Source organism: Solea senegalensis, linkage group LG13 (assembly GCF_019176455.1).
Source record: "Solea senegalensis isolate Sse05_10M linkage group LG13, IFAPA_SoseM_1, whole genome shotgun sequence".
Lineage (NCBI taxonomy): Eukaryota > Metazoa > Chordata > Actinopteri > Pleuronectiformes > Soleidae > Solea > Solea senegalensis.
This window is the reverse complement of record NC_058033.1, coordinates 5,205,771-5,232,610: the sequence shown is the minus strand read 5'-3', so window position 1 is coordinate 5,232,610 and position 26,840 is coordinate 5,205,771. Positions and strand designations below refer to the sequence as shown.

Below are 26,840 nucleotides of genomic sequence, written 5' to 3'. Positions count from 1 at the left end.
TTTCAAACGCTTTAATAATATTTATGAGAGTGGACTCGTCCTCAAGGACATGACAATGGTTGAAAAACAGAATAAACAAACAGCATCAGCCTGTAAACACGGCCCTGCCTGCTGAGAGCTCTTTAGTCGGGATCACAGGTTGATTTGTCACAAGGCACTGGAGACCAAAATCTGGTTCACTGTCCGCAGATCAAAATCAGTCCCAGCAGCTCGGCGTCTGTGTTTGTGTGCATTTTTTTATCGAGTCTGGAGCGAAAACTAGGGCTGGGTATTGATCAAAGTCACATATCGTAGTAAAATTGGTCGTCTTCTTGCAGCGGAACTAAAACTCTAAAAACACACTATACAAACACTCAGGCTGAACAAGTGTGTGTGAAAATATCATTTTAGATTCATTATTGTCTCCGTCTATGTTGTTTCTCACAGATCTGCACAAGTATCACACAGTTTTAACTTCATTTTAAATAGTTTCTTGAAAGAAAATGAGAATAATGATAGGGAATGAGCTCAACCGGATCCGTAACTATTTTGATCATTGATTAAATCAGTTTTTTTTCAATAATTAAAACAAGTTTTCTTAATTAAAACAAGCTTCTTAATGTTGATATCTTCTGGTTTCTTTGCTACGCATCACAAATAATTTGTTTGTGGAACAAAACAAGACATTTGAGAACATCAGCATTTTTCCAGGTTTGAAAGAAAAACTGATCAACGTTTTTCAACATTTTCTTGACATCGAGAGAATAAGCGACACATTAATCCAATATGTTGTACGTGTAGCCACACTTTTGCACATGCACAGAACAACGCGACTTCCTGACGCTCCAAAAACCAAAATCTGATAATAAATGACAACACATTTCCGAGGAAGTCTGACACTATGAAATTTGAGATTCAATACCCAGCCCTCAACGTGATGGCAAAAATACAAGTTTAAAATCATATCAATTTGTCGTGTGTGTGTGTGTGTGTGTTTTTGAGGCCATTATCATGCTAGCATCGTGTCGTCTAATCCCTAAAAACCCCATATTTACACCCAGCATGACATTAGAACACAATGTTGATATTTTTTTTAACCACTCTATCTATGTTTATGTTCAGGAAACTCTATGTGGATATGTATGGAAGAGTATTACGACCACATGTAAATAATGTTTTTGAAAGAAAGTAAAAACAGCATGAATTCTGAGATTGAAAGTTGGAATTCTGACTTTTTTTCAGAATTCAGACTCGAATTTAATGTCAGAATTCAGATTTTTTTTCCCCTCAGAATTCAAACGTTTTAACTTTAATCTCAGAATTCAGACTTTTACTTTAAGGATTCAGACTTTCTGACTTTAATCTCAGAATTCATGCTGTTAATGTTTTGTCTTTCAAGCTTTTTCTTTTTCACATGTGGCCCTAACACTCTTCTGGAGACATGTGATCATACAAAGCAGCACACACACAAACAAAAATCATGTCATGTCTTCATAAGACTGTTTTCAACAAGAGAGAACTGGGTCAAAAGTAAAAATCCTCTCCATCACGTGTGAAATGGTGAAAATCAAACTCTCTCTCTCTTCACATTACTACAGCTACGATGATGATGGACTAAAGTGCCTGACAATCTTTGGTTTACCAACCCCTGCGAGTTAAAGTATCACAAGCCATGTCAGAAAAGCATAAATAGAAGAAAAAAAACAAAACACTATTCAGAAGATTAAAAAAACAAAAACCAAAGGCTTTAAAACACACAGACGGTATATTTAGAAGTGAATCAGCTTATCCTTCTTCATAATTGTCTCTCACAGTTCAGCTTCGTACACCACACACACACACACACACACACTTCCTCCCAACAACTTCATCAAACCTTGAGCAGAGAGCTTGAAATTAAGACTTTCCATTAAGAATGGAATGAACGGTGTTTATATATATATATATATATGTGTGTATATATATATATGTATATGTATAAATGCATGTGTGCTTTGTGTCTGAAATGAAGCTTTAAGTGATTCTTTACTCCTCTCAACAGAACCATAGTGTCAGGTCAGAAGTGGATTTGTCTTTAAAATCACACTGTAATACACAGTTAAATTAAATTAAATTAAATTAAAATGTCGTACAGCAGCTGTACAACATTCAGTCCAAATGACTGAATCAAATGTCGATTAAAAAAAAGGGAAAATGTAAAAGCACACATGATCCAAAAACCCTAAATATGACATAAATCCTTCATTAAGCACAAACTGCTAAGACAAACAATCACTGCCAACGAGAAGTGAGAGAGTTATGTTGACTTATTTTGCGATTAAAGAAAGAGGAAATGATTAATTTTGTAAAAAAAAAAAAAAGAGAGATCGTATTGGGCTCATATTTGTATTGTAGATACTCAAGTTTGTCATGCTGACTTTAAAGATATGCAAATGTGTCCGTTTAATGTTTAAAAAGACATCAGAAAATGATTCACGATGAGAGATCAAATAAAGTGTGAATGAAAAACGGAGGAATGTTCTATTTTTGTCCGGAGACGGCTGTTAAATCTCCTTGGTCACTTTTGACAGCTTCCATAATGAATGCAAAACGGACCTGTCGAAATAAAAGTCCAGAATGAAGTGCAGTTTTGGTTTGGAAGTAAGGCTGTTACACCTTTTCAAAGGACTTTTTCAAAGTCAATTCAAGTGTCACATATTCACATTGAAAAAGCCATATGTCAGTTTTTACAGGGTATTCAGTCTGTAAAATGCTGAGCGGACAAGCGTATAATCCTGACAGCAGGTGGCAGCAGAGAGCAGGCTGAAGCTCACGCTGCTCTGCTGTAATCTGCTGTGACAGTAAAGAGCGTCAGGCGAGTTGACGCGAGGACAATGGAGGAAGCAGGTGGACAGATAATGTAGTGTTCAGTCTCGTATAACAACAAGAAAAATGAAAAGTTGAATAGTGTGACGAGCGGTGGAGACGGTTGACTTAGTGTTGTTTTACAGTGTACACACACACACACACACACACACACACAGTGGGATGGAAGGACATTAAAAACAAAATAAAAGAAGAGTGGGAAAGTTGAGCTGGGAGCAGAACAAAAGAGGCCCGGGATGTTTCCAGTAACCACGCACACAAAAGAGGCCAAGCTTCACTCTGCTGGACTTCAGCCAAATCAGACAAACAAGCCCATCATTCAGCCGCTCATCCCTCCTCACTCGCTCATCGTCCTGTTGTTGGCCGGCAAACAAACCGTCCGTCTACACGGAAGACACAAAAAGGACTCGCCCCGTTTCTCGATCCACAGCGACAACAAAGATCGTCGTCACAAGGCTCGGGATCTTTTTAAACTGAATGTTTCCTGTCCACAGAGTGGCTACTTCTCCACTCTAAGTTCACACGATACTGGCTGAATACGGATGTCAGCCGAAATATCACATCAATGTGTCGTGAACATGTCAAATAAAAACCAGTAACAGCATTTTAACTGAAATCATGTTATGAGCCGTTTATTTCTTCTTTAAGGGAGCAGAATATTTTTGCTACACAGTCGGGAGCATGATATTTTTATTTTTTGGGGGATTTTTGTGATGGGTACGTGTCAGACGTGTTGTTGACAGCTTGGTAGTTTGTTTCAAAGATGTATTTTTTATTATTATTTTTTTTTTTTTACATTACATACATCGTCTCCATCCATCTGGACACGTCCTTTGGGAGAGAGGGGGCGATTTCCCCCGGGGTCATCGGGTGTTTTTCGGGGTCTTTGAACATCACACACACACACACACACACACACACACTTGCCCAGGCTGATGGAGCCCTAACTTGTGCCCAGATAGCACTACCCCCACCCATGGTTGTCCTCAACGGATCCACAGCCCAACCTCTGCTGCCCCGGTGATGCTCCGGCACTCGTCCACTACAGTAACAGTAATAATCCATCTATTCCATACTCAGGTTTTGTCGCACGGTGGCGTCCCTGTGTCTAAAAAGGAGGCTCCACCTCAGTCTAGCGTCTCCCACAATCCATTCCAGTAGCAGCGATTTCTCGCCGGGAGTTCGCAAACGACTGTACATCCTTGTATGGTTTGACCTCTTGCTTAACCCCGAGCACGCGTCCATGGTTACCAACTCTTTCTGTGTCTAGAAAAAAAAAACTGTCCGGGAAAGTCATCACAGCCACAGAGCTCCGTGGGTAAACGATGACCTCAGTGGACTTGCAGATGTGTCGGGGGGACGACGACGGCGACGACAAGCGACGGGCAGAGTGCGGAGCCAACACACCGACACAGACAACCATTTACACTCACTGCATTCAAACCTCGCTCTCTACATTTAACTTGACCCCGATTTGCACATGTTTGGACTGCGGGGGGGAAATGAAGTAGCCCTGGAATAAAAACCCATGCAGACACAGAGAGAGGACATGCAAATTTAACACAGCCGGGGCCCAGACCCACCTGGATTCACACCAACTAGGGCTGCAACGATTATTCATTCATTTACTACATTACTCGCCAACTATTTTGGTGATAGATTAATCACACAGAGTGTTTTCTTATAATAAATAAAACAAGCTCTCTGACGTTTCAACCTCCTAAATGTGAATATGTTCCGGTGTCTTTGCGCCGTACAACAAAGAAATGATTAAAACTTCCAGGTTTGGTGAACTCTGATCTACATTTTCTAACATTTTATGAACAAAACTCATCGATTTATTGAAAAAAACAATCAACGGATGAAAAGATTTTGAAGATAATCATTAGTTGGAGCCCTAAAATAACCCAACAAACGTCCTATTACCGTCATGTACCAGTGCTAACCACTGCAGCAAAAACCAGCTTCACTGTCAAACTGCAAAATCTAATGCGAAGCAACAACGTACTGTGAAAATAAAACACATTCCACCAAAACACAAATGAAAAACAAACTAAATACGTCGCAGATATGGCTCGACTTTAGCGTTGTAACAACCGAGAATTGTGGTCTAAGGAGATAAATCGGCAAACTCTGCCGAAAATAACATGGTCTACTGAATATTTGATATGAAGGAACTCGCTACTCTACGGCAAATGTCTTTATGCAACTGTGAATCGCAAACAATCTTATATTGCATGATGATAATAATCATATTTAAAAAATAAAACGATATTTCAATGTATGGTTATATCTAGATATAAGTTTTAAAACGGGATGTAATTGTCATAAGTGTCACGTATATACAGTAGTGTGTGTGTGTGTGTGTGAACGCTCAGTGAAACACCTGATACACAAGTGCGTATAAATATCTGAGGCCTGCAGAACTTAAAGTGATACCGACATTGACAGTTTTAAAGAGTTACAGATGTAGTTCAGGAATCATTGCTCCCAATATCGTCATTTTTTTGTGTGGATAATTGCTCATAAATTGAAATCCTCTGTATCACTTTGTCCTGGTGAGTCACTGATCGCCTTATTGCTCTGGCCTTGGCCCTGAGTGTTTTGTCCAACATGAGGCATTCACGTGTCCCCGTCACCTCCCAACGAGCAGATCCCACTGATTTCCACAGGAGAAAACTAAAAGAAAAAAACACAACTGCCAAAGGACACAATTATGGTTCTGATGTTTGTCGCCCGGTCAAACTTAAAGTGTTCACTTTGCCGTCTAAGGTGTTGAACTACAACCAGAACTTCTTGCAAATGCTTTTCAATCGTTTTCTTCTGCTGAGAAACGAGGGTCGAGCTGTGCTCACAGCACCCTCTGCTGGACGACTTGTTCGTTACTTCAAAGTGTCTAAAGGTTTTTAATGATGTGTGGTCATAATCAATGAAAAGTGCATGCATGTAACTACTTTGGGGTAAAAAAAAAGAAAGTATTTTAACATTAATATTTTTAATGAGTTTAGATTAAAATTTGCAACATTAGTTCTGTGAAAATCTTGTTGAAAACAAAGCTAAATTGGTACGAAAGCAGAAATATCTCTGAGGAAATCAGCAGCGATAGCAGGTCCTAATCACGCATACACACATAATTTGAATTTGGGATTGCCTTGAATTACTGGCGAAATTTTACGGTATCAAGCACGGATGTTTTTGAAGCAAAAGAAAACAAACGTACTGAGGGTTAGGCTCAGCTCAGGAGTCCCGCGACGGTGCCACCGTTATCCGGCCCTGACGCTGAAGGATGTCGCCACGCTGAATTCATTTAAAAGTGTAATTAAAGCTCGAGTGAACATTAACGCGGCATTGATTTGTGGTGGATACACTTCATATATATACAGAGCAACAGTCGCTCCCTGGATGGAAACAAAAGGAACAAGGAGCATAAATCTGTGCTGGGTGTTGCGGTGAGGAATGTGGCGACTGTTGCCATGGCGGCACGCTGCCTGCCGTGTGGGGAAACCACACACTAAATGAACGTGGCCGAGACTTTAACACTACGTCACATTAATGGGTATTAAGAAACCTAAGTGTTTCCTTAGATGTGGATGAGGTGAGGTATACACTTCATATTTTATCCTGCTAATACTGAGTTTGCAGCCGCCACTATTCCAAATCCTTCTCGTCTGTCCCGATGAGTGAATGGTTGAGAAAGATAATAATCCAACACATTAAAAAGAAGAAAATAAACAAAACCTTAAAAATAAATACAACCACCTTTTAACCGATGCTCTCGCTCTCTCTCTCACACGCACACACAAACATACACACGCACTGCAACAGACCTTCCAAATCAGCAGAAGCTGTAAACACAGAAGGTGTAAGAGATAAGATGTCTGTCCACCGAAGCTCCTCTTCAGTTTGTGGATCTTTTATTCCAAGTTGTTTGTTTTGTTTTTTTTTGTCCATGAATGAAGCAAAAGTGACCGTTCTTCAGTTGTTGAGGACGTGGACAGATGCAGGAGGAGTGGGGGGGGGAACTTCAACGAGGTCCAGGCTAGTCCCAAAATCCAAAAAGCACTCAAATCATCAAACTTCAGTAGCAGAATACAGTGGGTGGAAAGGTCCACGTAGGCAGCAGATTTGTAACAGAGGAATTAACGTGTGCGGAAAAATGCCCAGGAGTTGTGGGACCACAGTAGGCAGTCCTGGTGTACTACAGTACAATGGTGGGGTTTGAAAACCTTCAAGTCAACTAGTGCTTTCGGAGAAGTAGTTGCGTTAGTAGCCGAGTGTGCGGTTCGAGCGAGAACATTGTGACGTGGACATCAATCGTCCTTCGAATTGTCAGTGACCGTGACCACGGGGGACGAGGCGGGACTGCGGCTGCGCTTGTACAGGCGGTAGCCCTTCCGGCAGAGCAGGACGAACCAGTACACCTGCGGCGCCAGGATGCACGAGTTGCCCAGGTTGGTGGCGAGCGGCAGGTGGAAGGGCACGCTGTAGAGCGGGATTCCGTAGTGGCGGCCGTACATCCAGTACATGTAGGGGAAGAGCGCGATGCGGCACATGAAGAACATTAACAGTACCATACCGCCGTTGGCCTTGTGCAGCCAGCAGTTCTGAAGGTCGAGCTGGTGGAGGAGAAGAACATAACAGGGAGGGGTGGATGAATAAACCCTTTTAAAGTAGCACTTAGACACTCTTTGAATCATTAAGTTTGATCTTGTATCGATGTACAGAGCATAAATATATCCAGTCGAATGTGATCTGGTTTGGGTTTTTGCTTGTTTCGTGGGTCAGAGTTTGTGTGTTGAGATGATTGCTCGTTAAAAAACACAAAACCTCTTCATTCCTTCATATATTTTGTGTTTAATCACTCTATTTCCCATTGTTTTAGCAACATTTTAATCATGTTACATGAACATGATTAATCATGAACATGATTAATCATGTTCGCCTTGTAACATTGAAGTAAATGAATAATTCCAGGTCTTTGTTTTCATTACAAAGATTTCCATCTTATTTCGGAGGTGAAGCGCTGAGAGAACGGAGGGATAAGCACTGCTGCTGCTGCTGCTGCTGCTGCTCACACACAGCAGTGAAATTGTGCGGCAGTCGTTTGTTTGTGCTGATCCAGTCCAAAGGAGGGCAGCATTTTTTTTTAAAAAAAGACAGAGAGCTTCAGCTCTGCACTTCTACTCTGCCGCCACCAGATGTCAGTAAAGACGTGAAAGCCCACACGGTCCACTGACTTCACAGTGGAACACATTAAGGCTCTTTCTATTCTTAGACTCCTGCTTCTCTGAGACAAACTGCCTTCGACCAAACATATGTGCTTGTCTTAAGTATTGAGATGTAATGGCCACTGTACGAGTACGTGAGCAGAACCAATGACGGCGCTGACTGCGAGGACGTAAACAGACTCTTAGCCGAATGTTTCTTTCGCCTTAATTATTGATGGTACAGTGACAAGTAACTTGATTAAATGGAGGTGGGTTATTTTGATACAATGCACTGCATCACCTGAGCAGAGGCTGCACGGATGGATTTGTGATGCTAGCTGATGGCTTAAGGTCACAGCATACATACATATACTACTGTACATAAACATTGCAGTAACAAAAGAGGGTGCAATATCTTTGTGGAGGAAAGGTCATCTGGTTTGTTGCAGACGGAATAGAGAACTACAAAACTGCCACACCACGTGCCCATGATCCTTTGTGTTCTCTGCTTGTCTTGAAGCAACATTTGTGCATAATGTAGCGACTCATTTACAGCAATATCTGTATTCATTTATATCATAATTTCCCCAAAACTTCACGTTATGCATGTTATTTGAAACAGATACAAACACATGTCGACTAAAAAGTTGGAGAAATACAGCAAATTTGTTTAGGGACCCAAATAAAACCCATCTGTGGGCCGAGCCCTGGTGTAGTCTTTGGGAATCAGTGGGTTAAACTATTGTTTAGCTCTAGCATTATTCCCAGATGAGTAGTTACTTGCGTAGTAGTAGTAGTAGACAGCGCACAAGTTACCATCACAACAGCGCAATAAATGTCTCTCTGTGGACTTATTTCACGCTATTATCATAAAGTTTCGATGTTGTTACAACCCTAAAAAAAAAAAAACGTACAAATAACAGACTTACATGAATGAGTTTGGTGCCTCTGTCTATCATTCACTGACTAAACACCTTAGTGACATGAGATTTTGGCTGAGATTAAATCACACAGTTAATCAAGCTGATGTTAGCTCCGTGGTGCGACTGCTCCAGTTGACCTTTAAAGGGAAAGACCCTTGAAAACAGTCTTTAATATCATTTTACGATCACCTGTTACAGAAAGGTGACGACATACAGCATTTTTGAAGTGGCATAAAGAATCAAGCAGGGTCACACTGGTGGTTGGACAAGAGCAGAGTGTTCAATTTCTGGAAAAGTCTGGTGAATTTTGACACAAAGCATAAAAGGTTTGATTGAGCGTGTTGGAGCTGAATATCCCTCACTTTATCGTTCCCTTCCAAGTGTGTTGGAGAATCCAAGTAGCTCTCCGTTAGGGACAAAACTCAAAAGACATTTAGTTTGTCTATTGTGGGCTACTGTAAAATCTCCAAAATGGCGTCCTCGGCTCCTAATATTGATATTTAAGTCTCATTCGGAGCGACTGAGAGATTCGACACACGGGAGCTTGAAACACAGCGGGACAGAGCTACAGCTTATGTGTCGAGACCTGGATTCTCTTCAGTGAGGGGAGTCGCCATTAACCCACAACCTCATTTCGTGATAGAATAAGCTCATTGGTGGTGGTTAAGATATGAAAAGACTGCACTATTTACACACACACTAGCACTGCATGGTGATGGTTGCTAAGCTATGATTGAAAATGTAATGTCTGTCCAGTAAATGATTGGTCATTGGTCACATTTCATGTGGTAGCTGACCTGTGGTGCCTTACCGCACAGTATTTCTACTGTTAATGGCTTTAAAAAAAAGGAAAAGATTTTTTAAACAGATGTATGACTTCCTGGTCCATGTCTGGTGTACGCACACGTTTGCTCCGTCTCACCTGAATAAGTATCTTCCCCAGGGAGACAAAGGGAGTGCTGAGCTCTGTTAGAAACAAGCAGCCGATGAAGAAATCCCCGAGGTCCTTTCTGAAGAACTGAGGAACAGACAAACAGAGAGCACGCGGTGTGAGCAAACAAACGTGAGCATGGAAACAAACACAGCTGACGTTCAAGGACGACGGCTGGACGTGGTACAGTACAAGAGATATCAACAGACACAGAGCAGCGTCATCAAAAACACTCAGAAACCTTTTGCTTTAATTAAGTTTAAATAATGTGTGATATACTCAAATGAAACTGGTTCACACAACTGCTGGTTCCCTTTTGTGAAGCCAATTTGAAACAGTCAACAAAACACGACATGAATTAAGGCTTTCAGTTACCAGCTCTATTATAGTTGAGGGAGGAAACGTCAGTGTGAATCTGTCGTGACAGAATAGGATCTGTGCAGTCACAGCCCGCCCCAACAGCAGCACACTGAAGGTTTGGTGCAAACTTGAATGTTGTCACTGAAACAAGTCTGCCTCAGTCAACAATGGAGGTGTTGATCTCCTCTGCAGTTGCCGTTTGACAGGCTTCAAACTTGCCAGGGGAATTCATAACAGCACCAGTGTGTGCCGTGCCGACTCTGACATTGTATGGATAAGCAAAAATGCAAGAGATATCAGAAGAAATGGCAAAAAACGCCACCCCTGCCCCACAGTGGTGCTCCAACAGATATTTGATTTATCAGCCCGTTAATCTCAAACACAAAAATAGACAATAACCAGACACATATTGAATGTGTGCTGCATTAGTTAGCTTAAATTAAGTCTTTAAAACAACCTCGGACCCACAAACAGGTTTGGTACAGATGCAGCACCAACAGATAAGTGGTCAGTTATTTTCATAATCAATAAAATTGGTCTAAAATAGATTAATTTATCTGATTTCAGCTTCATAATGTGGATATTTTTAGCTTCTTTACTGGTCTGTGACAGTAAATTTAAACATGGAGACATTTGAGGACGGTTTCCAATCGAGGTTTGGGAAAAAAAACACGAGGCATTTTTCAAAACATTGCACAATTTTCTGATATTTTATGCATCAAACAACTTCATTTTTAAAGAAGACAACTAAATAATATTAACTGATAGTGAAAATAATAGTTGCAGCCTTAGGAAGTCCTTTCTTAGGGTCCGTTGTCATCCAGGTAAAGCAAACACTTGCGAGATAGCCTGTATCTGTACTTGTTTAATCATGTGACATTTTACAACCATCTCCTTTTCTTATTTATCTATGGTATTTTATCTGCGACTGAGCCTCTTGTGAGTCTAAAGTTTGAATTGAACTAAATGTGGTCTATTGGTGTAGGATGTGAAATTACATCAATCTTGTTTCATAGAATTGACACCAGCTCTCAATTCTATTTTTAAAAATCGCGTGTGGTGTGCAGACCGTTTGCGAGTCTATGTTGATGAATAAAAACCTAAGAGAGTCAACAGAGGTTTGTTAATCTCTTAAACAAAGGAGAAAAGTACAAATATGTACTGTGCTCTGGGGTTAGAGTTTGCAGCCTGCAGCCACATGTCCATATTGGACTGAGCATGTAATCCTAAACTGAAGACGTCTTACTCCACCACAACTTCATGCCGAGATAAAAGGCAGGGGAGAGATGGAGTGATGGACCAGAGGAGGCAGCGATGTCCTCTGCATTAGTAATGAACTGAAGCTTTCAAATATTGACCAGTGGTGTGGTGGTGATGTGTGGTTGGAGAGGCCGTCCTAGAATAGGTGAGGCGGTCCAGATGGATAAAGAGACTCCTGACAAAAGCACTGTCCGGTAGTCTAGCATCGCTGTGTGCCGACAATGAATAAGGCATGAGCGGCTCCAGACGTGGCCTCGCCATCTGCCCCGTGAAAGAATGACTGAGACCACAGAGGGGAAACATTACACCACCACCACGCTCCACAAACTACCTGGCTACCACAACCTGCCCCCACCACCCCCCACACCCCCAGCCGTGTGTGTTACATTTGTACTGTATGTGTCGGTGATGTTGTGCAAAGCACAAGTTAATCTTTACCTTTCCCTCCGATTTTTTCCCCTCTGAAACAGATATTAATCATCGACATACACTGCTGGAAAAGCTTTTTGCTTGCCTTTGCACTTCTCCGCCTGAATGCTATCACTGCAACATGAGATGTCTGTGAGTGTTGACTCTCTACTATGTAGCACATTTACACCAAACGCTCCTGCAGCCGCTGAGATCTCTTATAGCGTATTTAGTGGTTGTGTGCATCCACGGCTGATTGATTTGGCCTTAATTTCCTAAATTAAAGCTGCGATATAATGTTTGAAGTCAAGCTGCGGATCGATGCTTATTGAATTTACGAATCCAAAACAAGACAGAGGACTGCTGAGTGAGACACCATCAGCTACCCTAACACAAGGATGAAATCTTGTAGGAAGTTGATCAATATCAGTTTTTCCCTCCGTCTCTCCGATAAGTTTTGCTTGACAGAGCCAGACGTTGACAATATGTTTTTTTGCAGTGGCAAAAAACATAGAACACTGAAAAAAAAGATAATATTGTATCCATAGTGATGTGCTAAGTGCATTTTCCTTTCAAATTAGGTTTTCAGAATTAATTGTTCAGCCCCATTTGTGTCCGACGTCCATCGACTGTCCAATGACGTGCTCTAAATTGCTATGACCCACAGAAGCAAATGTGCAAATGTGATGATTTTACGAGTAAAGCCGTAAAGTCACTCACATGTATCACTGTGCAGCTGCAATGCAGATCGTTAAAAAGCTGTGTACGCGGAACAAATACTATAAGGAGCAGGTGGTGACGGTGGACTAATTACCATTGTCCTAAAACAGCCTTTGGTGCATCCTGTAGTATTCCCACTTCAGGTGTGACATCATAATCCCCTCAGGTGTTGTGGGTCTGCCTCACAATTTCCACATGGTTGTATTTACAGATGACACCTGAACAAGGATGCTCCCGGATTTGATATTCAACGTATCTCACGAGCGGTGGCTGCAATCTGAGCTTGTACGCCTTTGGATATTAGTTTGATTGAGATTCTAAAAGCTATCACTTTTCTATTTATTCTTTCCAAAACTCAGGGTTTTACGAGTGCAGCACCCGTAACCTGTTTTCTTGCATTTCTTTAATTTCACTCTGGTGCCCTTAGTCAGTCACCTGCCAGGTTTGAAGCCTGTCAAAAGAACTGTTGACCGTCAGACACACGTTCACTGCATTTACGGACAGATATGGCTCTTAATCTAGAACTGGGGTCTCAAACTCAAATGACCTGAGGGCCACCGAGTGTCTAGTCTGGTCAAAAGCAATAATAATGTTGCAATAAGCATTTGTGTGATGACATTTTATACAATTTCCAAAGTATTTATGATGCAAAACTCATTCTGTTGTAAAACAAAACATACAGAAATAATTATATGGAACTCAGCTCAACATAACTTGATAAATGACACTTGTGGTTAAAATATTTCACCCCGAGACAGTGATCTCCATTTTCAACTGGTGTCTCCCTGTGTGTAAACAAAAATTCAGGGTTTGGCAACCAGCATAACTGGTTTAATATCAGATTCACCTTAAGACTATAAGCACTATGATATTATCAGTATCAACCAACTGTGGAAGAAACCACTGAATTGCAGTTTTTAAGGGCAGAATATTCCACACAGATACGGTAAAATAAATATATATATAAAAACATGAAGTAAACATTAACTTTGTTATAACATTAATTATACAGCAATGATTGTGGTCAGTGTTTTATCACCAAGGCTTAAGTGGACATTTTGACTTTTGGCTCAGTCCAAGTATCTCAGTAACCGATCATGCACAGAACCTGAACCCTTCAACTGTCACAGCTAAGTACTAAATTAATCATCGACCATGCTTATAACCGACTAATCAGTTAAGGTGGGTTTTTTTCTTCTTCTTTAAAACAAGTTATTGAAATTGTCCTTAACCAAGTCTACAGAAACAACTTAGAGAAGGAGGGTACTAATTACTCTAATACTACGACTATTCTGATATGTTATACATTATTTTTATTTATTAAAAAAAATTGAAACTATTTATTAAACGTTTGTGATTGAGGATGTGAATCAACAATTTTAACACATTTATAGACCAAAAAATTGATTAACTCATAGAGATTAACTGATAATGAATGGTTTGGTCTTTAACCTTCTACAAGTCTCTCTCTCTGTTCTAATAGTTGACTGGGTAAGTCTCGACCAGCTCATGCATCACACAGGTAAAGCAAGAGTGGCAAAAAAAGGCTGATGAGTGAGGGAAGAGGAGGAGAAAGAGGAGTGAGGGGTTGGTGAGTGGTGAGGAGGACTGACAGCAGCTGGAGCTGAATAATGTAGAGTAATGTGATCTGGTATTGCCAACGACTGCAACTGCAAAAACAAAAGGCTGGGTTTCTACTGCACCTGACCTGCTAACCTGGAATACAACGTGGGGAGGAGAACGACTACGTTTCACACATGTGGAAACGAGACCGGTTGAAGGCAGTTTTTCCTACATCTGGTAAAACATAATCATAACAAATAATGCAAAAGAACATGCTTGAAACTTCCGTAACTCCTTATTAAACAACATCAATTGTCTGTTTCATCAAATTTGTGTCTGCAAGACACAAAACAGGTAATGAATAAACAACAAATGCAAGTTTTAGTGCCCATTTAACAAATAAAAACTCTATTCATCTGCATGAACTCGTATGAACGTCGTTGCAGCTCAAACTTGGGTTTAACAGTTCAGTGCACTTCCAATTCGCTGGTCATAAAGGTCATCGTGGCCCTCAGCGCTGCACTGCCCTTCTATTGTTGCCTGCTTCCTGCTTTGCCCTCGTATAGCAACCAAGTGCATATTCATTAATTAAAAACATGTTTTTTTACTCTCTTTTTTCCCTCTTCCTGTATTACAACACATACACAATATAAGGACTTAAAAACATAAATAATAAACATAATTAGTTGCTATTTGTTCCGGGAAAGTAATCAATAGCTTACTGTTCCCTTTCCTTTTTCTGCTGTTTACTACTTTGAGGCTTGTTATTGCTTTGAAGTGACAAGATGGAATGTAAAGCTTTCCTCCCACAACAGACAACAGAGAATCTGTGAGATAGTACCATTTATTGAATAAAAGTAATTTCACAGCCAGAGCTTAACCAAGTTCATGAGGAATTATACAAAATGTGTTTAAATAGCTTATCAAAGACACTAAACCTTAAGGTGCCACCAATGTCATTTCCATTAAGTGACAATCGTGATTAAATATAGCCAGTTCAGATGAATTTGAACATGCAGTTAAAATGGTGAAATGGTGTGGTTGTACACAGGAATCCTGAATTATAATAATACAGATATTTCTAGATTTCCTGATTCAGATTTCTGTACAGTTTGAACCATGGACTGCAGAGACTTGACTGTTACTTTTAGCCATGTCTATTTTCTGTTGCCACTTAACTATTAGGAAGTAATCGTTAGGAGGTAATGCAGTTATAGGCAGCGATTGATTTAAAAGAAATGGACTACATTACAGTAGACACTAAAAATGCATTACTGGCAGTGGACAGTATCAAAAGAATGCAGGACACATTATTTATGACGGGTGACTTTCAGCTCTCGCCAGGCCGGGGGGTTTTTTTGTACCGTAATGACTGCTTTACAGATAAAAAGTGATACAAAAGAAATACAAAACAAAAATGGAAAACACCGACCAGATAAAAAATCATAAACTCTTATCCAAGAAGGAACGGGTCAATGTCACTCTTTCATGTCCGATACCTGTGTCACAACGTTGAGTATTTACTGATACTAATATCAGACATTTGACTTTCTGTTTTAGCCTTTTGAACCACTAACATTTGTGCTGATGCATTTATCACCTACAGTCATTTCAAAGTCATGATTCAGTGTCCAAATATTCAAGTATTCTGCATGACTCAGCTCAAATTCTGCTGCTGATTTTCATTTAATTTTTCTCTTTCCAATATCAAATCCAGTGATTATGACCAGAATCAGACTGATATTGATGCTAAGCATCATATTGGCTCATCTCTAATGGAAAGCAGTCCAAACCCTTGAGATTTTGAGGTTAATCTTGTGTAGAACATAAACAATTTAGTGCCGTTTAAATAGAGAACTGGTTAATCTAAGGCGGTGTCACAGGTACAGTAGAGGCCGAGTGACATGAACAAAGAGACAACCACAGTCTTTAAAGGGGACATATTATACCCTATTTCCTAGGACTAGTAGGGCCTCCAGAGTCCCAAATATAAGTATTGAAATGGTTAAAAAGTTGATTTCGCATAATATGTCCCTTTTAACGCCTACAGCTGGAGCTCTGGTGGTGTTGACGGGGTAAAAAAAAAAAGAAGAAAAACTTCACAGGCAACACTGCCAAAAATACATTAGGCGCTAATGTGTGTATGTGAGCTCACCAGTGTGACAGGCAGCAGGATGGTGAGCAGGGCGATGTGATGCAGCACCAGCAGGAACTCTCGGCGAATGAACGAGTTCACGGTCCTCAGCGAGTGCTGCTTGTAGTCCTCGTGCCCTTTGACACGGAAGCGGTAGTAGTGACTGAGGTACATGGCAAAGATGTCGTACGTCATGTACGGCACGCCGTACCAGATGACGAAGTATGTGGCCAGCCAGTGACTGAAGAGTAAAAGGACAAAAAAAATACACATGATTATGTGACAAATTTAGAATTTAGTGGCAGAAATGGAATAAATTACCCAAATGTATGTTTGTATAGGATTATATTTGCTCTGGGATGGTTGGTTTTCATTGCCTTAGAATAAGACTTTGATCAGTGCTAAAGGAAAGGCCATCTCCTGCGATGGACCGGCAACATGTCCTGCCTTTCACCCTTGTCACCCTAATGTGATTTTTCATGTTTAAAAACTGTAGATTCTCATTTATCCAGGTCGCTGTTGTCCAAAAGTCAATAAATCAGAAGTAGGTGGACTTGAAAGTTTTCTTAAAGATGTTGTTAATTCAGCTGGCACGGGGCACTTCCTTTTAAACAAATAATAATAAAAAAACAAATTCATAAGGGTGTCGTGATGGTGTGACTTCAGGTCAGGTCAGGCACTTTAAAAAAAAAAAGGACACTCCATCATAGCCGACCCACATCATCCTCTGAGGAACCAGTTCACGATGCAGATTAAACAGCGTGAAATACAATTTATTCTTACATTAATCAGCCTTCTTCATGGATCTTAAATGTGATTCTATTGTTGTATTTGTGATGTTTATATGTGACTGCTGGCTCTCTGAACCTTGTGTTCTGGAACTGGAGAAGCCTCTACAAAATCCTCTTGGGTGAGAAGTGAAAGCCTTCAACGAAACTTCATGTCCAGTTGCTGCTGATTCAGTGACTGTGGACAAGGCGGGAAGGCAGCTCGGGAAACGAATTTGACATTAAAGTGTGCGATACACACTGAAGCTGACGTGACTATTTGCGTGAGGGCCACGAACCGGTTCACCATCCAAATAACTCATGTTGTACAACAGTTGCATACAGAGGCTAGGATTCGCTCACGGTGCCACACTCGCTGCCCTTGCTGGAATCTAATTGACGGTGATGGGTCACTCTGACAAAGAGCTTTAATCCCTGCACATGCAGACCATCATTCACCTTACGACTCGCCTTCACGCGAGCCTCCATGCGCAAATCAAGCTTATGTGCAAACGGTATGATAAACAGCCCGTATGGCTGTGGCACGATAATGAGCAAGCAAACTACGGTGATGGTTAATTATGTGGACAGAATGCAGTAAAGCCGCAAGGCAGAGCTGAGCTAGTGACCTCTGACCTCTCGCTGGGTTCTTAAGGTCAGAGGGTGGAGATTAAGAGCAGTAAGGCACAACAAACAGCTCAGGGAGGAATGAAGGCTGCATGAGTCATTCCTGTTATGAATACAGTTGCTCCTTTACTGTTCAAATGTGTGTAACGACACTAGAATTCCCAGTGCTGTATCGATACCCACAATAAAACAAAATGTATAACGACGAGAACGACACAATTTATAAGTTGTGTGATGTATTTGGCTGTATATTTGCTGTGCTCCTGGTGACCCGTCGCCACATTTTTGATTCACTGCTGATCAAATAGAGTTGTATGGTTGGCTGCCGCTGTTTCTGTTTTTTTGGCAACTCAGCTTTTCTCGGCTTCAGTCAAGGACTTTAAGATAAAAATAACACTTTCAGACACAAATAATTATGTTCAGTCTGTTGAATAACACTGTCTGTTATTATTAAGACATGCAAACCAGGATCTATTCCGATAGAGGAGCCATTGAGCAAGACAGGAATTAAACCATCTTGTTTGGCTGGATATATTTGTATAAGAGTGCTGAATTTTATGGAGTAGACCACTGTTTCCCAAATGTTAGACAGACCCACTTTTTAAAGATGGCAAACTATCGTGACCCAAATCACAATATTTATCGCAATTTCTGCATAACATAGCAACATTTTCTCAGCCTTTCTGTAACACAAGAAATCATTTTTAAATTGATGTATGGTAAATGAATGACAACTTAATTTTACACTTATGTTATAGGTTAGGAAGATTTTACAAATTTGTTTGGGGACCTTAGCTAAACCTCCCAGAAACCGATCTGTGTGCCCCAACCCACAGTTTGGGAATCACTGTTGTAGGCCATGTTGTCTTTTTGTGCTCAGGTAACACTGTAGAGCAGCATTTAAAAAGAATACGATCATCTCTGACATTGTTTTTGATAGTGATACTGATATATGATGGCAGATCAGGTTTGCAGAGTGCGTGAATCTATACTCTCATCAGCTTTCATATTATTAACATATTAGTTTTCATGTGGAAAATGGAGAATTAACTACTGGATCACCTTTGAAAAGTTACTGCAGCCGATGAGAAGGCTAAATTAAATGGCAGATTGTGATGGAGTATTAGGGCATTCATGGTCCGACTCATGTGTGTGATAAGCTGCAGGCCATGTGCACATCACAGGACAGCAGAACTGAGCAGCATTGTGAAGGATTTAAGCCCGTGGATGAAGGGGAACGGTGGTGGAGATTAGCAGCCTGAAACGGGGCCTGCCCGGGTCTGGCTGCCCGCTGATTCAGTGGGATTAATACGCTAGCATTAGCTTAGCCTCGCACACGTTCAGCACGGGGAGGCGAACACTATGCTAACACCAACGTGCTGCCAGGTGGCTGATATGGAGGCAGGGAAAGATATGGCACAAGAGAGGAAAAAGGCAGCAGATAACATATTAAAATGTGAGACCCTTTTAGACACTTGTTAAAGTTACTGAAACATAACATTACCGTTGTTTAAAGTATGTAAAAGAACAGAACACAATCACAGTCGTGTTGGAGAACCATTCCGAGACATAAAGTGAAGCAGCACCACAGTTTCATGGGAGAGGACTGATGATATGGAGTCTAACCTGTCGTTAATGACGTTGTCCCTGCATGATGACACAATGATGACTCCTGCTGTTGTTGCCATGATGGCATGGATGGACGACACCAGTCTGAGAAAGAGACAGACACATGGAAAGATAGGAAGAGAGAGAGAGAGAAGGATGGTGTTAAGTGACTGAGCCAATACATGAACATTTGTAAAACACACTCAGGGCAACTACAGTACAAAACAACATGAAAAATACCCAGAAATCTACATCAGTGAAGCTCTTCTGTCAACCAGCCATCCATCATCCCCAATGCTTATACTTTAAAAGGTCTTGCAGGGAGTTGGTGCCAATCCCAGCTGACCTCGCTCAAGCAGTACAGTAAACCCCGGACAGGTCACCAGCCTAACACAGGGCCAACATAAAGAGGTGTTTATGAATGCATCAATTCTGCTCCAGACACACTTCCCATTCACTTTACACCAGCGCGTCCCAGCCATGAAAGTTGAGAGGTTTGGCTGCTGGCGCCGAATTTGATGAAAACCAAGGGGACAGCGTTTTAGTCTTGACGGGCAGAAATGGAGACCTTTTGAAAATGATGACACAGTGACCCCCGCGTTCACTTCCTGACTGGATTTTATCAGCCACAGCTTGAGTATCAGCTGTGAAAAGTACTGTTAGAACTTTCAGCTTCACCTTGATGCGATGCAGACACGACTGCTCTGCTCTGCGGATGCAGGTCACTTCTGAATCACTCGTCTAGACGCAGAATGTTTTCGTTTGAAAGTGCTGTTTTCAAATGTAAATGTGGTGCTATGGGTGTACCCAGGGACAAACAACCATTCACACATAGGGGCAATTTAGAACCTGACTGCATGTCTTTGGACTGTGGAAGGAATGAGGCCCACCATAGAGATGAAGAACCGTTCACACCTACAGTCGATTTAGAATGTCTAGTTAACCTCTGCATGTTTTTGGACCGTGGAGAACCTGGAGAACGTCCACATGGACACAGGGCAAGCCGCTACTCCGCCGTGTGCCCCTGGAAGCTGGAGTGTCTAAAGAAAAACCTGCAAAGACACAGGAATACCAAAGGGGACAGTCCAACCCACATTCAAACTGAGAGCCTTATTAACCTGAAACAAAAAAAGAGAAAAAATATAAAGGATCACTGCTTGGTTTAGCATTTTTGTTTTGTTTGTTTGTTTTTGTTTTTTTAAGGGGTCCCTTAAGGTAAAGTAGCCAACCAGTCAGATCTGCAGCTTCAGTGAGCCTTCCTGTTATTAGTACTGCTCAACTGCTCAGTGCTGGACTTTCTTCATCTATAAACAGACCTGTGACATAGGAGAACTTGATGCATCACTATTTGAAATGTCACTGTGTGAGGTGGCATCTATCTTAAGAGTATACTAATATACTAGTATACTATACTGAGAGTATACAAGTCATAAACTTATGTGACCTGTTCAATAGTGACGTCACATGGCCAAATTAAAACCCCAGTACCGTCAGAGGGTTGCTAGAGGTTTTTTCCACTAATGGTCCAACAGAACGTTTTTTTGTCCATTTAAACGGGATGGTGAATTAAGTCACCAATTTTATTCAAACTATGAATGGCTGCTTTTGCTCAGACCAGCTCTCTCTCGCTGGCTGTTCTCCAACTTGGCAGCACTGAGAGTAAGCTGCTTAGAAATCAGAAAACATGTCATTTATTCCCCCAGCACTCGCCGCAGCAATAATATAAAGTCACCCCTTTAACACGCCATGTTGTTTCGGAATGATTTAAAGTACGACCACATAGGTACACGACACCAAAATTGGCAGCTGCAGCATGATACTGCTTCAATTACCAGGCGGCTAAAGTCAAATAAAATAGCAATTCCCTTCCCTTTCCCCATGTAAAGATGTTAACAGTCTGTAATTATTATTATTATAAAAAGACCACATGCCAGTGTTTCCCACATTTTCTATAGTTGCACAAACTTTTTAACAGTGACAAACTACAGCGACCCAATTCATACCTAAACTAATAATTGTGACTAGGGCACAGTTGTGCATGCTGCAACACCCAATATTATTTTGAACTGGTAAACCAGATATTTCCAGTTTGATAAACTGAGAAACACAGCTTCATTCTATGCATGTTATTTTAAATATATAGTGTATTAAATGCCGGAAAGAATTCTCCAAATCTATTTGGAGATCAAATGGAGGGTTCCATCATGATATGGTTCAGTTTGGTACAGTATGGTACAAATTGGAATGGTACCTTTACTTGGCAGGCAGGGTGTGGGCTGTGCTTCATGCCCGAAAATAAAACAGTAAGTTAGAAATAGTACTTTTTGTTTGCACACACACACCCCGATTAGTGATAGTGATTTGACCTCTGCATTTAACCCATCCTTATGACACACCAGTAGCTTGCTCAGGGGCACAGCCCTCAGCTCCTCCCGGGATTGAACCAGTGAGTGACCTTCCTGTTACAAGTCCCAAGTCCTTTCCTCTTGGTCATCGGCTGTATATCTTGGTACTATTTATATGGAAACACATAACGAATATTGTGTCTCTCATCGGCAAATGTAATATAATGTGGGGCAAAACAAACCCCAGCAGTGGATTTGTGGGTTTTCCTGCTTGAACCTGGTCACCATTCACGCCAGTGTCTACTGGGCATGTGGCCACGAAACCAGCACCAGCAAAGCAATGAAGGACCACATGACCAGAAAACCCCAAAGGTCTGAGCTGGAAAATGCTAACTGGCCTCCATCGCTCACCTTCAACTCCACACACACACACACACACACACACACACACACACAACACACGCACACACACACATACACACACACACACACACACACACACACACACACACACACACACACGGACACACTTTACCCCCACACAACACTGCATTCTAGAGCTGTATGCTGGAATACTCAGTCACAAGACCCCGATTTTACACAGCCCATTCATTGTGTGGCCGCCAATAACCTCTCTCCCCCTCTCTCTCTCACTCTGCTGATGAAAGGTTCAGGTTGACGGGGTGAGGAGCGTGCAGAGGGGAAAAAGGGAAGAATTCTTTGCTGCCTTGTTCAGCGATGTTGTCTTTTCTTTCCTGCTGTGTCAGGCCGGCCAACAACCTCGACTTCCCTTTCGTTCCAACCAAGTCTTCCCACTGAACGTTTCATAAAACACGCACCGTTTGCTCACAGTGTCTGGCAGTGGAGTCAGGAGTTGTGCTTCTCCACTATCTCACCATCTCAGCCCTGTAAATTAATGATTTGTGCAATGACCAGTCACACAGTAAATAAACCGTTTCAATGTCCCCCGTCTCCAGATGATCAAATGTGTTTCAATTTGAAACCCAAAAAGCAGATAAAGTAAATGGAAAATAGAACATAATTAACTGTGTCGGATCATGGATAGTTATATTCGTTATCAGTTCATTGGCAGATGATTACCTTCTATCTTCCTCCTAAATCTGGGTTCCAAGTATTGATAAATAGCTACAGATGTATATATGGACAACTTAAACATCGCAGATGGGCTATCGCCAGATTTATTTATTGATTTTATTTGACTACTTATTTGGTCAATAAATTGTTGAAAAACTTTTATCAGCATTTCCCAAACCTCGTAATGAGGTTTGTCAACAAACCAAAATTACGGAAAATATTCACATTTAAGATGCTGAAAAAGCTTGATTTTTTTTTTATATGAATCAATGAATTCAGCCGTACATTGACGCTTGTGTTGCACTTTTTAAAGTTCGGTCACTCATATAAGAAACTCAAATGATAAAGGAAATTGAGATAATTACAGAGAATCATAATTTTTAAGTTAAAAGAAACGATAACTCGCTCAATCCAAGCCTGAGATGTGAGTGTTAGAGCTGCTTCAGTCCATATTAGAGGCTAGTTTAGTGGTGGAGAACAAACAGTGTGAATTCCCCCGAGGCTGATACGCTTGTAAGAACAACATTTTCTGCTCGATGAGCATTAGCAAAATTAGTAGACGCATTTATTCAGGAGCAGGGCATGGTGTTTTCCAGCGCGTAGCTAACTCAGCAGTCGGCTCTGACCGAAGCTCAGAGGAGGATTAGCGAGAGTGACAGCGTCCAAATGAGCACTGAACTGAGCTGTGCACATGTAAGCAAGTCACACTGACTGACAAACACACACGCACTATGTTAATTATTACTACTCTGCAGCTCAATACCCTTGAGATATTAAGTTACCAAAGCGGCTGTAAATGAACATTGCGTTGTGGGTTATATTTCTATCCGTTTTCATGTATTTGGTGTAATATTCAAACCTGAGAAATGTCACTTCCTATGTGGAGCAGTGAAGAGCTCTCCGGTGGATGTGAGGACATAATGATGTCAGAGGATGTGAACCATGAAAACCATGAAACTTCTCAGAATACACACACACATACACACAAACACACATCACACCACTCAGAGACTAAATCAATTTGACTCACGCGGACACAGATAAAATGTTCTCACTGTACAAAGTCTATCAGGACTCACTGTACACTTATACAATGTAAATCACTGTGTAATCTTCTTCAGTGTCAGTGCTTGTGAGGATACACACATGATTTGGTTAGCATGTCTTAGCTCAGATTTGTTACAACTTTTCACAAGTTATACAAGTGTTTTTGCCCTTTGAGAAATTTGAACACATAATTAACTGCTTTCTTTGGATTTAAGTAAGGAGAAAATATTAGAGCTGCAACTAAAGATTATTTTCATAATTAATCAAATACTTGTCTGGTCTGTAAAATGTCCGAATATGTTGAAGACAAATGTTCCGTTTTGTCCACAAACCAAAAATGACTCAGCAAAGAAAGCAGAAAATATTCACATTTAAGAAGCTGAAAATCAGAGAAATTATTGAAAGAAAAAAAACACTGATTAAACAATCAGCAAAATGGTTGCCAATTCATTTTGTAATTGAATAATCACTGCAGCCCTGGCTGAAACTGAAAAATACTTTAAATATCAATTATTCTGTCATCACATCAATTAGCCGTTTAGTACAAACGGTGTAAAATACCACTCAGAAGCTTTTATTTGTAAAATTTGTTGAAATGTTAAATAAATATTGGGTGTTAGTTCCCTGGGATAAGCAGTAGGTGGGGCCAAAGTGCAGGTAACCAAAGAAGAAGGACGAGATGTCGCAACTTGATGTAAATAAAGTACGAACGAAATGTCTGTGAATAAATAGCATTTCTTTGGCTAAAATCAGGGAACGTTATTACTCCACGCGCAAACTGGGGTGACATTTCAGTCACACGACTTCTACATATTAACCTTTATTTGCTGACGCGGGTTCCACAGCACTTACATGCATTAATCAATTAATCATTAATGATTTGCCCAATTTACATTTAAGAACTTCGCGCTGTATTTCAACGTCGTTTTTTTCCAAGTTTCCCAATGTGCACACTGAAATTACGCTTTTAAAAAGGATGGCTGGAATCCACCATGAGATTTCCAAACCTCAATCCAAAGATAATCAGTTCACAGAGGAGCAAATCAATTAGAACACATTCATATTTCAGAAGCTAAAAATCAGAGTATGTTAAAAATGTTCGTGAACCCAAACTAAAACAGTAAATTCTGCAAAACTGGATAATTATTGATACTAGCTGAGTTAAGTTTTTCTATTTTCAAAACAGTTATGTACATATCCTCCAGCCAGTACCGGCACTTCTTAATTTGACTATTTTGAGTAACGGCAGTTTTATGTGCGTACCAGTACTTCTCACAAGATGCTTGTACTCGGTTATCTCTCCAATTCATTATTTTGCCCCAGGATAATAATTTGTCAGGGTGCACTACGTGACGTTCACCCATATTCGCGAGAGTCTAGTGTTTGTAATGTCTAACGTTTGAATTTGTATTGTTAAACAAGAACAATATCTATTCAGGCAGATGATCTGCAGTGGCGACCGCTAAAGGGAGAAGCTGAAAGAAGAAGAACAACAATATCTATTAAATGTTAATTAAACATTTTTCACTAATGTTTAATTATAGTTTGGACTGTGTGCCTGAAGTTTAAATCATTGACTAAAATGTTAAGGATGATTGAATTATGCACAGTTTTCACTAACTTTAATTCAGACTAAATGTGTAAATAGATGTTGTGAACCACACTAAAACCCTCTGGTGTCTTTTATTCACTGGAGATTTTCATGCTTTACTGTGTAATGATTTAGTAATACTGACACATAAACACCTCATATGGATAAGAGTACCATACTGGCACATATTGTTTTACCACTTTATGCACTGCCTTCAGCCATACATTTGCTTTATTTTTGTCATATTTATATGTTGTCACTGACATTTGCCCACAGGAAGCTACATGCATCCTTATCGTAGAGGTTATTAAGGGATTATAAGACTGAAGTAAATCAAAACCATTACGTTAATAGATAATAGTGGCACTTCTAAAACGCCAAATGGCTGAAATAACTTGACAAATATTGTGATTAAATACAAAGACTAGGTCAATTTAATGCATTTAAACTCAGGTAGAGGGGGGGAAAACAAGCAACATTTCAAGAAGCTAACTGAATGAGCAGCACCGTTACTAGCATCAAGCTCAGATGCTATAGAGCCGCGGCTCCATTACGTCAGTGTGGATTTAGTTGCGTTAATATTGAACAAAAAGTGATGCATTTAGAGTCACAGTTACCTCTCGCTGACCAGCACCACGTCCGCATCGCTCCAGTGTTTGAACACACACGGCAGGATCCTCCTGAAGGCGAAGAACAGACCGGGGAAAACTACGGCGCCACAAGCTAAAACTTGCAACATCCTGCCTCGTATTTTTCCTCTAAAACCTGCCCGGAGATGACACTCTCTCCCTGCCGTCCCTCCGACTCTTTCGGCCGTTCACACGCAGCAGTGAGGCATCTTCTTGCGGCCGGACTTGGATGCGTTTCAGCCGGGAACAGTCCAGTTAACCATCCGAGCTCACACACTCATACATAGAATACACACACATACGCGCGCACACACACACACACTCGTACACTCAGCGGTAGCGCCAATGTCGAGTTAACAGTAACTGAGTATAAGTCACGTCCTGTGAGCACTGTCAAAATAAGAGTCCTGACCCGGTCCCGGAACTATTTGTAGTCGACGCAGGAACACCAGCATCGCGACCTTTTATTTTGAAGGCAAAACTTTACTTTTTCTTTTTAAATTAAGAAAATTGAATGGAAAAAAGAACACATAATGAAAAAAGTGTACAAAGAAGAAACAAAGACATTCAAATAAGTTCAAAATGATTAAATTAAAGATCCAGTGTTTTCTCAAACATTAAATAAACACTATTTCACAACTCTCACAGTTTCACACTCTTTCTCCTTTTGTTTTGTACCATTCACATCTGCGAATATGAAGAATATTAGATTATCCTGAAAGTCATATTATTCCACTTTTTAAAATGTTTGCTGCTTTGATAATTCATTGTAATAATACAT

The 26,840-nt window shown here is 40.7% G+C and overlaps 1 protein-coding gene across 2 annotated transcripts; it reads right to left on the bottom strand.

Annotated features, from left to right (window-relative positions):
- Window positions 1–3,448: 3,448 nt before the first annotated feature.
- Window positions 3,449–26,433, bottom strand: LOC122779447 (ceramide synthase-like). Of its 2 annotated transcripts, none has more exons than XM_044041804.1 (5): window positions 26,048–26,433; window positions 19,371–19,457; window positions 16,372–16,591; window positions 9,897–9,992; window positions 3,449–7,460 (listed from the first exon to the last, which is right to left on the bottom strand). In XM_044041804.1, exons 1-5 carry the CDS (start codon window positions 26,167–26,169, stop codon window positions 7,155–7,157), a joined length of 831 nt encoding a protein of 276 aa, XP_043897739.1. In that variant the 5' UTR covers window positions 26,170–26,433; the 3' UTR covers window positions 3,449–7,154. The 2 variants fall into 2 exon arrangements, with proteins under 2 accessions (XP_043897739.1, XP_043897741.1); XM_044041806.1 differs by lacking the exon at window positions 26,048–26,433 and adding an exon at window positions 19,593–19,713.
- Window positions 26,434–26,840: the final 407 nt, after the last annotated feature.

Bases quoted from the DNA above. Each gene is read 5' to 3' on its own strand.
- LOC122779447 (XM_044041804.1), bottom strand. From the start codon at position 26,169: ATGTTGCAAGTTTTAGCTTGTGGCGCCGTAGTTTTCCCCGGTCTGTTC. The intron at 19,458-26,047 runs GTAACTGTGACT...TCTCTTTCTCAG, and splicing joins GTGGTGCTGGTCAGCGAGAG to ACTGGTGTCGTCCATCCATG. The intron at 7,461-9,896 runs GTGAGACGGAGC...CTCCTCCACCAG, and splicing joins TGGGGAAGATACTTATTCAG to CTCGACCTTCAGAACTGCTG.